Source organism: Otolemur garnettii, unplaced genomic scaffold (assembly GCF_000181295.1).
Source record: "Otolemur garnettii isolate 467f Iridium unplaced genomic scaffold, OtoGar3 scaffold00081, whole genome shotgun sequence".
Lineage (NCBI taxonomy): Eukaryota > Metazoa > Chordata > Mammalia > Primates > Galagidae > Otolemur > Otolemur garnettii.
This window is the reverse complement of record NW_003852476.1, coordinates 2,052,397-2,064,744: the sequence shown is the minus strand read 5'-3', so window position 1 is coordinate 2,064,744 and position 12,348 is coordinate 2,052,397. Positions and strand designations below refer to the sequence as shown.

The following is a 12,348-nucleotide window of genomic DNA, read 5'->3' as shown; positions in this document are numbered from 1 at the left end:
GAGACAAAGTCTCACTCTGTTGCCACAGGTACAGAATGTACAGAATTTCCTCCTGGTACTATACAACTGTTTTTGCAGGCTCCCTAGTATTTATCAGAGTCAGTCTTGATTTTGTTTGATATAACATGACCTGATAAGCTATGACTTCCATAAGCTACAGCTTTCATTGAGCCCCATACACTGGTTAAATGGAGTTGTGCCAGGGGCAACAGAGTGCTGTGGCATCAGCCTCACTCACAGCAACCTCAAACTCCTGGGCTCAAGTGATCCTCCTACCTTAGCCTTCTGAGTGTCTGGGAGAACAGGAGCCTCCCACAATGCCCAGCTAATTTTTTTCTTGTTTTTAAGAGACGGGGTCTTGCTCTTGCTCAGGCTGGTCCCCAACTCCTGAGCTTAAGGGATCCTCCTGCCTCAGCCTACTAGAGTGCTAGGATTACAGGGGTGAGCCACTTAGCCCAGCCTCTAAAGATTTTCTTTATAATCCTAGTTATACATCATATTCCCTTAATTGACAATGCAGAGGTAAATCTTATACTAGCAAATCTGAACACACATTCAAAATTAGTAAGGGAGGCAAACTGGGAAGTTGGTGGCAGAAACGTGCATTTAGTGGGCAGGAGTTTTTGTATTTAGTGTGTTAAATATAATAAATATTAAATCAAATGTAGTATAGACCTTTATATTTATCAGACATATTCAGACCCAAAGTATTCTCTTACATGGATATACTTGTTAAATTTCCTTTTTCTCCTTCTCCTGTATCAGACATTCAGGTTTCTGAAATCCTGTATGTTACAGACAGACCTAAGGAGATGTGGTTGCCCCACGGCATGCCCTTCCTTCCTGAGCCTACCTTTTTGGACAGTACCTCAACTAACAACATAAGACAAGTAGTTCTTTCTTTTTCTTTTTTCTTTTTTTAGGGACAGGAGTCTCACTCTGTGCCCTGTGTAGAGTGCTGTGGCATCGTAGTGGCATCGTAGCTCACAGCAACCTCAGACTCCTAGCTTCAAATGATTCTTCTGCCTCAGCCTCCTGAATAGTCGGGACTATAGATGCCCGCCACAACACCCAGCTAGGTTTTCCACTTTTAGTAGAGATAGGATCTCATTCTTGCTCAGGCTGGTCTAGAACTCCTAAGCTCACTCATTCCACCTGTCTCCACCTCCCAGGGTGCTGGGATTACAGGTGTAGGCCACTGCACCTGGCCCCAGAGGTAGAGTTCTATATTACAGTGCTAACACATTGCAGGAATTACAGGGAATCATTTAAAATTGGGGACTTTGTGTAAAATTTTTGTCTTTGTGTCTAGACCTGGAGTGGCATATAATAGGAATACCATAAAATTTAACATTAATCATGAATTTTTGTTAACCAAATTCAGGCTTCCATTTCTGGATTGCTTAGCAGTTGTTAATTCCAAGTCATACTTTGTGTTGAATTGTGTTTAGGCCTTCAGTATTAAAGGAAATGGTATGTGGTATTTTAACATGCATGAGGAAAGTTTGAATTATGGGCATGCCACCACTGATATTCACATTAGTTAAAAAGTTCTCTTACTCTGGGTGGCTCCTATGGCTCAGTGAGTAGGGTGCCAGCCCCATATACCGAGGGTGGCGGGTTCAAACCTGGTCCCAGCCAAACTGCAACAACAAATAGTCAGGCATTTGTGGTGGGCACCTGTAGTCCCAGCTACTCGAGAGGCTGAGGAAAGAGAATCAGAGAATCGTCTAAGCCAAAGAGCTGGAGGGTGCTGTGAGCTGTGATGTCACAGCACTCTACTGAGAGCGACAAAGTGAGACTCTGTCTCTAAAAAAAAAAAGGTCTCTTACTCCTATTAGTTAATAAGCTGCAAATATTACTAACTACTTATACTAGTGATTGGCTTAACAAAAGCAGAATTAAGAGACTTGGTATTTACCTGTAGGTTTTTTTTTTTTTTTTTTTGTGGACAGTCTTGCTGCCCAAGCTGGAGTGCAGTGGTGTGATTATATACCACTGCAGCCTCAAAATCAAACTCTCAGGCTCAAGTAATCCCTCTGCCTCAGCCTTCTGAGTAGTTATGGCTACAGGTGTGCACCACAACATCTGGCTAATTTTTAAATTTTTGTAGAGACAGGGTCTTGCTATGTTGCCCAGGCTGGTCTTGAATTCTTGGCCTCAGGCAGTCCTCCCCTTTTGGCTTTTGGGAGTGCTGAGATCACAGATGAGGGCCACTGCACTCTGCTAGATTAAAAAAAATTCAATTATGGACAAAGAAATAATTTTTTATTGATTCTAGGATTTAAAATAATTTATGATGCTTTGTAAATGTATGCAATTTAACAATGGTAAATAAAGTAACTGGCTAAGAGTCTCTTAAGCCTATAGCATGGGCTAATCTTTGGTAACTGTAACAGATAAGATTTTTAGGCTAAAATGTGGATAAAGACAGAAAATGTACCCTGTTGGTAAATCTCAGAAAACAATTCTTCAAAAATTAGTCATTCCATAAGTGATTAAGGAATATGAAACTCACATTCAATAACACTTGCTGAGAGACCATAAATGGTATTTTAATCCCTGCTTTATACTACACCTCTAAAGTAAGCACGTGATTTGCATTGTTCACTTTAGAAAGGTAGACGTTAAAATTCTTTCTGAATGTTTAATTAACTTTCTTATTTTACTAGGCTTTATTAAACTTTTAAATGTCAGCTTGACATACGTGTTGCTCAGTAGCTGCCTTTTCCATTCTGAATCTTTAGGAGGTAGTTCAGAATAACTGCAGCTCTCAAAAGTTATCACAGAAATCAACAGATATTTCTCCAATGCACATATATTGCCACTTCAGTAATTTTACTATTGTTTTCATTTTTTCAGAGTAACTAGAAGGCGTATGCAAGTAAACAAGGCCCCCCTCTTTTTTACTGGATACATTTATTGAGACAAAAACCTTTAAAGACAAAATATTAAGTCTGATGTTTATATATTTTGAATTAAGGCAGTTGAGAAACACTAAAAGTCATTTACTTTTCTAAAATGTACAAGTGACTTACTTTCATCATCAATCAAGCACTGCAAGTCTAGAGAGCAGCAGGTTGCTTCAAGATGCAACAAATATTCTTTGAACACTTCAATAAACACCATGCAAACATTCACTTTAATAATGTTTCCTTTGTTAATGCAAAACTGAGTGCATTTTCTCCCTCGCTTCTAGCTGAGCCATGACTTGCTGAGTAGCAACAGCAGAGTGCTGAAAGAATTTTTCAACAATTTGCTTGTTCTAATTTACTTTTCAAGGTTGATGATCAGAAACACTGTGTTGCTTGCAAAAAGATCTATTTCTATTAATTTGATCTAGTCATCCTTCCTGTTCTCCTCATATTTAGTTTCTCTGGCAGCTTCACCAAGTTCAGTTAATTGAATCAGAAGTGCTACCAGCATTCCACTTCTAGTTTCACACACAAAATGAACTCCCATGTCTGTGGAGCTCATCTGCTGCAGCTGTGGAGAAAGCATGGCCACACTGAAATGACTCATCTGTACGTCCACAGTAGGGTGAGGAAACCTTTGCCTTTTACTCTTCACTCTTTCTAGTTAGTAGATCTATGCATTCAACAGCAAAACCCAAAGCATCATCTGTTCAATATTAATATTTTAAACATAAAGACTTTTTTCTATTTTTATTTTGGATTAGTATTAGGCTGTATTGTTTGCATGTCTAAGGTTAAAGAAATTCTAAAAAAGACTTTTTTTAAAGCTAGAATATAATCATTGCTCATCAACAAGGTCAAGAAATAGAAGCCTTATGTAATTTAAAACTTTTTTTCATTCATATAATTTTACATGATACATATGGAAAAAGGTAAGGCTCATTTCAAATGTAGAATTTTCTAAAAATGTAAGGGGAAATGAACAAGCTATCTTTTATTTCTTAAATAAATTTCAAAACAGCTGTTCTCCCAATCTCCCTTTTGTGAGCAAATTTGTGTTACTATACTTCTAGCATTTAAAGACACTAAACGCAACTATAAAGCCAGCAGAGAAAGGAAACTCCTACTTCAATCACTGGCAAATTAAGAGTTAACAATATAAGTAAACTGGATCACATGTTCTTTGTGACTGGGTGTAAATAAGCTATGATTTGAAAAGGGGAAAAAAATCACATGGTTAAAAACAGATATAGTCATTAATTATCTCTTTATTACCTGAAGAGGGCACCCAAATCCCTTGAAGGAAAAAATTTTTAATAGGGATAACTAATTTTTCAGTTTTCATTATCATTATCATTATATGGTTTACTAAACAATTTTTTTTAAACAAAAGCTGTGTTTTAAAAGAGGACATATAAAGGAAACATTTGGTTAGACTTTAAATGTCTAATAGATCATGTGATACGTAGATTTTCACATCCTACTGGAAAAAACCAATTCAGCAGGTGGTTTCTGCAGTGGGACATTTGCCCCTCCATTCACAAATGGATGCACAGGCATTGTAACACAACAGTGATATCAATTAGCAGGTTGGCCAGGGCCTTAGAGAATTCAACTAGACCTCAGAGTAACCTGCTAATAAGGTCAGAAACTAGTGATACAGATATAGCATTGATACTTTATTATATTAACAATAATGTCACAACCACATAAAGCCCTCAGCTCCTTAATTTTGTAAGGCTAATCTCATGAGTGGTTTTCATTTTAATGAATCTCTTCATTACTATTAACTAACATTTGTTTGGAGGGAAGTATTTGACTGACTTTAAAATATTCTTCTGAGATACTGATTTTCATAGGAAAATCCACTAAGTCAGACATACTAGCATTGTATACATTACATAAATACATACTCTCACACATCTGTTTTCTATATGTTCCATGACAGCATATTTCAAAATATACTGCAACATTTTATTGCCTAAATATGCATGTCTAGTACAGACGTGGTTAATTATCACCCCCCCTCCCACTAGTTTCTTAGCAATAAAGCCATGGGAACCTGCTCTGTCTTATAGATGATGCCATATCACATATTTTTTCTGAGCCTCAATTTTGCTATAGTTAAGGAATCTGCTAATAAAATGTACTTAGAAACTGGTTATTCAACTGAAACTCGAGGAGGCTGGTTTGGCACAAACATAAGTTATATATCGATCTATAATTATTTCTTTGATCTAAAGACGTGGTGGAAACTGCCACTAGCATGAACAATATGCATTAAAACACTTATTTTATTATAAATCATTTTTTTAAAGATTTTAAAATATGCCAGAGGAATAAATCCTCTGTTTTGACATCTTTAAAGATAAATACAACACTGATAATTGATAATAGTTTTAAAACGCGAATTCCTTGAGAAACCTAGCATGAAACATATCTTGAATTTTTTTCTAAACATACTGTACAATTTCCATACACTATTTCAAAGTTTAAAATTATGGGAGAGGAGACAATTAAAGACAGAAAAATAGTGGTATCATTTACTTTATTTAAAAAAATCATCCTCAAAATGAATGTAATTATTCTTAGAATAAGAACATAAGCTCCTCCTTTTTCCCAAGAAAGGAAAAAGTTAACGAAGCTTTGAAACCAGAGGTCTGAATACAGATAATTGTGTATTACAACATGTCCTCCTTGGCTAGATTTCTCTACTACATAGCATTTTCTAGTGATGGAAGTGGTGGTGGTGGAGGGGAGAAGGTGAGAAGAAACCATGCAATTTAATAAAATAGAAGCATTTTCTCAGCCTAAGTTGCAGCCCTGCTTTGATTTTGGGGTTATCTCAGGGTCAATACATGTATACTCTAGTGCATGAAACAAAACTTGAGCTATCCTCAGAATGTAGTCTTTGTTTCTCCTTTCTTCAAAGCCCGAGTTTCCTAATTTCATTGTTAGGAAAAGCAAAAAGAAATGTTTGTTCTATTACGTAAGAAATAAACTTCATTTGGTATTCAATTGACTTTCTAACTTAGCAGACAGGACTTTACATCTTCAAATACTGAAAATAAATTGCATTCTTGGCCCTTGCTTTAAAAGGTTATAAAGAATAAACGCACACCCTGGTAGTGTTCTAGTGATCTCCCTAATCTCAGTTGCACTTTGTCAGAACGAGGTAACTGGTAGTTAAGTGAAATACCCTAGATCAAAGGGGGATTAATCACCAACTGAATCCTTGCTGAATAAACCTGTCATTCAAGAAAATTATTTCCACTGAACTTAGCAGAGGATTGAAGGTATTTGCATAACAGGGACCAACGTACTTCAGCCAGGTTAAAAGGTTCAGAATTCATCCCATGTTTAGCTTTTTGCCTCCTTTTCCTTTCGGCAGCCTGATACAATGGTTTCTAATCTGATAATACAGCTAACTATCTAAATGATGTCAGAACAGGAAAGTATTGCAAAGTTTGGATGAGGGATGGATCAATTTCACTTTCAGTAACTACTAAATCTGATTTGTTGGAATTTAAGATGTAATCCTAAAAAAGTCCCTTAAACCTGAGGACTGTTTATTAACATCCCTTTTTTGACCCCTGTCTAGGAACAACCATCTAGCTGTGGGGCAGCAGTCCCCGAAGAGGTTCTGGATGATAATTCCACCCACCCAGCTCCTAGGGGTAGTGTAGGAGTCTGAATCTATGAATGTCTGTCAAGTTTTTGAAATATTGTAACAAAAATTAGAAGAAAAATATTAACAGTTCTTGCTATGTATAAAATATCTTAAACCTTAAATCATGCATTGTATATATAAAATCATAGTAATTTTAACATAGAGAAGAAATACTGAGTTGTATGAAAACTTAATTATTTTATAGGACAGACTACTGTTTATTAAAAACATTTTTTATAACTCTCATACAAATTTACTAAGTTCCTGCTTGCTTCAAACTTGACATTTGAATCAATTATTTAAAGTGTAAAAAATGCTACTACTGTAAGGGTATATTGCCTAACTACTATCTATATTGCTGACTTTTAAAAACTTAGAAAAATACTGTTTAGTAAAAAATGGAGAAAAGAAGGGTTTTACCAAAATCATGAACCATCTTTTCTTGAGTTCATTCTCAGAAATTTAAACACCTTTTTTTAACCTTTGGGTCTACTGAAGAATAATTACCCATATCATAGACATCAGATTTCATAATCATATTTTAGCACTAAAAAGGAATTTAGTAATTTTGCATCTAGAATAGTCTGACACCACCCAAATCTTTCACTGGAAGTAGTTGCTCATATTCACTGAAAAGGAAAAGCATCTTTCAAGTTAAAAAATGCAAAGAATAGTTATCAAAGAAAATGAATAAAATCCATAGTGAGATAATTTTTTAGAAAATGATTGAAGTTTTAACCCAAGAAAGGACTCTTAGAGTGTCTTATAGCTTAGAATAAGAACATGTCAATCATGATTAAGCTTCTGCAATCGGAATCCCTTTGAAATGCAGCTGTTTCTTCTTTAATTGTGGCAGCGGACTCTGAAGAAAAGAGAGGTCCAGCCTTAAAGATGAGTAAGGAATACAAAATAGCTCAGGATTAGTTGTGGAGTTCAAAGGTCACTAATTACACTAAGGAGTTCCCAGACACAGGGAAAACATTAAACAGGTCACCTACCAAATGGGAAACAGACTTTGTCTTCAGAAATTATACTGAAGTGACAGGTTTCTAGACAAAATCAAAAGTATCACAGTGTGCCCAGCTGACTCAATGGGATAAAACCTGAGTTGTTTTAGTTCTGTGGCGTTATGTCAGAATGAAATGGCAACAGATAGCATCAGGTTCCCTATCATCTCATCACTTTTCCAGGATGCCCAAGATTTTCCTCAGGCTTCTCGAAATGTCAAATCAGAATCACTACTTTTTCTGTTTATAAAGAAAGTTTTCCTAGTGGATTATTGTATCACATCTCTGCCTACTTAACTAAATTAATGCCTCTGGTTTACGTTTGTGTATCTTGTAAACATTTGTACAAAGCTTTCCAAACGGCTCCATTAACATTAATATAACATATTAAGTGAAACATTAAGCTTTGTGTTTAAAAGAGATCAAATAACTTATGGGGAATGATATTTTCTTCTTTTGAAAGGAAAGTTTTTACTACTGATTATCTATGTGGAGTGGGAATAACAAGTTAAAGTCCTGGTCAGACAGTTATTCTCTTTTCTTTGTTAGTTGGAATAATTTTGAACATAGAACTTACGCTATGATAATGCTTTGCAGAAAATGAGAGTTTATAATGAGTAGGATTGATTTTAATTAAAAAAATCATATTTTAAATCCTGAATTTATGTGCACTAGCCCTTCAAACTATCATTGCTCTCTTTTATGGAGTTAGCAGCTTTTTCCGGGGCTTTTCCTTAGGAGACTCATTAAAAAACAGAACTTAAGAAATAACTGAATTGAATATTAATCTATAGTACATATTTTTCATAACACTTCGGAATTCTGTTCTATGAAAAGAACTTTGACATGAATTAAAGTTCGAGGATCTTGAGATTTCATCTTTTCTTATGTGTCCACTTAAAAGTCCACCTTGACAATGAATTGCTCTAAAAACAGACTGTGACATGTAATTGTAGAAATAGAGAATGGAGTATGACTAGACAGTTTTTGAAGAAATCAATAGAATGGTAATGAGAAAGTGAGAGTGATAAATTTAGAGATACATGCTACATGAAACCAAAATAAGATTAAATGATACTCTTTACACATAGAGTGGCTTTTGAATTTTTACCTGAATTCATTAATAGATTTTAATTCAATAGAACAAAAAAGCAATAGGCCTAAATTATCTGTAAAAATTTGGCTGGAGGCATTAAATGATCACAAAACACTACGTTCATCTTTTGAAGGTATCTCATCCATCTTAATATGCTGACTGACATTTTACGTAAAATGTTATTATAGTATATTAACAAGGTTATTTAGAAAACAGCTCTAGAACAGAGATAAACAGCTTGAAAATAATTATGCAGATTCTTCCTTAGTAAACAGAATAGTGCTAAGACCAATACTATTTAAACAATTTTCCTTTGTCTTCACTGCTGTTTAAGAAATTTATAGTTATTTCTAACATTGTATTCTTTAACAAGACGATGTACTAGGCAGGAGTACTAGTACTTAGTGCTTAGTACTTAGGTTTAGAAGAACAAACAATTCTTACTTGCATGTCATCTACAATCCATTAAGAGTGGCTGCCTGAATCTCTGCACTGAGAAGGAGTCTGACCACTTATCCAGGAAGGTCAGTATAGAAAAACAGCTGTGACTGATTAGTAATGTTTGCTATAGTGGCACAGTGACCCAGGACTAGTTTAAAATAAATCAAAGTGAATCAGTATTTTTCTGTTCTGAATTACATTGGCATAAAATCAGAGTAAAAAAATTGGAGACTTTAGCCTTTAAAATGTTTTTTCAAACTATCTTAGATTGTAAACATTTATTCTTTTCATAATTAAATCATTCAATGATTTTTCACTTGTAGGTTATAAATAAGCATCCATACTTTTAAAAATATAAAACTGTGATTTCATTTAAGCTATTACATAAATCTCATTTAAACATGAGAAAATTATAGTAATGATCATCCATATATTATTGGAGCAGAGGCTTTAGAATTCCAGATATAATAATCAGAAGAAATTAGTTTCCGGTCTAAAAAAAAGAAAAAGAAAAAGATGTTAATAAGATTCTTTCACTTTAGCAAAAATTCAATGAGAGTGCAAAATCATGCTTTTCAAAAACTGTGGAATGTAATCATTTCAAGGCAATGCTTTAAAATATTCATTCACTTTATCATAACTTTTACCACTTTACCAATACGGGCTCACAAAATATCTGAACACTTTAACTTTGAGCTTGTATGAAATATCCCTCATTTATGCCAAATCTGACAATTTTATCCTCACATTTTCTCTAAATTCTGTTTCTTGTGGGCCATTACTTTAACTACAAAAACATTAACAATTTTTTTTTTTGAAGAGACAGAGTCTCACTTTGTCACCCTTGGTAGAGTACCATACCGTCACTGCTCACAGCAACCTCCAGCTCTTGGGCTTAAGTGATTCTCTTGCCTCAGCCTCTCGAGTAGCTAGGACTACAGGCGCCTGCCACAACACCTGGCTATTTTTTTGTTGCAGTTTGGCAGGGGCCGGGTTTGAACCCACCACCCTCAGTATATGGGGCCAGTGCCCTACCCACTGAGCACAGGGGCCGCTCAACAATTTTTTTATTGGTTTCCCTTCTGTAACCTTTTCAGCAGAGTCCTGGTTCTAGTCTTGGTATACTTTACTCATTCAAAGTGTCAGAGAGATAAATCAATACCCAATTCTTGAGCAACATTCTAAATAGGTTGCTTTACTGCTCAATAATAGTTCTGCTGAAATTTAAGCCTTTTACAAAATGGCTTTATAAAAATAGCTTTATAACTTTGGACAAATGATGACTTCTTTGAAGTAAAGTTTTCTGATTTGTAAAACTGAGAAAATAATGTTCACCTTTAGTCAGACTCATGTAGATTCTTAGATTTATACACATATTTCACTAAAGATCTAATCCAGCCTTTTCTACCTTTCTTCTTCATGTCCTTCCTCATAATTAAAAGAACACAGGATATATTATTATCTTGTCTTTCTTTTTTTTGAAGTTTAGAAACCTAGTAACATTGATAGGCAACAGGGCATTGTATTAAGCCAGTAGTTCTCAACCTTCCTAATGCTGCAACCCTTTAATACAGTTCCTGTGGGTTGTGACCAACAGGTTGAGAACTGCTGTGTTAAGCAGAGACGTTCTAGGGCCAAATTGCTTGAGTTTGATTCGCAATTTTGCCAGTTACTAGCTATGTGACCCTAATCTCTCTATTCCATTTGTGTCCTCATCTGTAAAATGGAGATAACAATACCTACACAAGCTGCTCTCAGGATTAATGAGTTAATATACACAGAACATTTAGAATTGTGCCTGGCACACAGTATGCAATAAACAGTAGCCATTATTATTTAAATTAGCATAATCACTTAATTATTTTTAGAACTAAGTTATACATTGTGAATATAGATTTTTTTATATCAAGATGATGGCAAAATTGGGGCAGCGCTTGGGGCTCAGTGGGTAGGGCGCTGGCCCCATATAATGAGGATGGTGGATTCAAACCTGGCACCAGGCAAACTGCAACAAAAAAATAGCCAGACATTCTGGTGGGCGCCGGTAGTCCCAGCTACTTGGGAGGCTGAGGCAAGAGAATCGCTTAAGCCCAAGAGTTTGAGGTTGCTGTGAGCTGTGACGCCATGGTAGTCTACTGAGGGCAATAAAGTGAGACTCTGTTTCTACAAAATAAATAAATAAATAAATAAATAAATGATGGCAAATGGCAAAATAAAGGTTTTTACACAGTTGCACAAACTGGCAGCCACATTCTGAAACTGATAGAGGAAAGAAACAAAAGACTAGTCATAATAATTCATTTACAATGAGCTCTTTCATTCAATATATTTTATCTCAAGAAGCAAGTATATAACTAAGACTTTTCATACTATATCATGCTTTATGAAAATCACCACAGAATGTTTAGCTAGTAATACCTAAAATATTTTAGGTATGACCTAAAGAGACAACATATCTAAAATACTGATAGACAAGGTAAAATACTGGTCTGTTTGCATTTAGTATTCCACAGATACAATTTAAAATACTGGTCTATTTACTTAGACAAAAGCACTGATTTGTCTATCATAGGTGCATAAAACAAATACATTACAAAGAAAACACTGAGAAAGCCCAGAAAGGAAGTAAATGATATTGTCTTATTCTTTTTACATTACATAGAACTTACTATTGCCATTCACAACTGCTTAGAATTCTATAGTTCTGAGTTCTGTAAATCTCTCAAAATATTCACGTATAGTCTTGATTCTTCCTATTTAATGGACACTAATCCTTAAAGAAATACTTATCTAAATGTAATAATAGTTTTTATAATTGGGATTATTCTCATCTACATATATAGAATAGATTTATTCTCCTTAATGTATGAGGCAAAAAGTTTCTGCTTAAATTTAGCTAAATCTCCCTCATTCTAGCTACTTCTTTATGTCATGTATATTTGATCTTAATGAAATAATTTTGAATCCATCTAAAAGTTTCTTTTTGTTTCCCTCTATTTTCATTTGTTTCTCTTTCTCTTCTCTCTCTCTCTCTCAAACACACACATTTTAACCAACCAATAAACACAGTGAAGGCAGAAAAAGTCTTTCTATTGCCCTTCTATTAGTAGACTAAAGATAGCATTAAGTAATGCCTATTGATTACATTTGCTAAAATACTTTACATTCTTAAATAATGATCATATGTAACATCTCTTGAATCCATACTATATGCTAAGC

General features: G+C 34.8%; 1 protein-coding gene across 1 annotated transcript in view; it reads right to left on the bottom strand.

Moving 5' to 3' along the window:
• Positions 1 to 9,421: 9,421 nt before the first annotated feature.
• Positions 9,422 to 12,348, bottom strand: part of AP5M1 (adaptor related protein complex 5 mu 1 subunit) — a 21,392-nt gene continuing 18,465 nt past the window's right edge. The window contains exon 8 of the mRNA XM_003794406.3: positions 9,422 to 9,622. Within this exon, the coding sequence (XP_003794454.1) occupies positions 9,552 to 9,622 (71 nt within the window). The 3' untranslated portion in view covers positions 9,422 to 9,551. The remainder of the gene's footprint in view (positions 9,623 to 12,348) is intronic.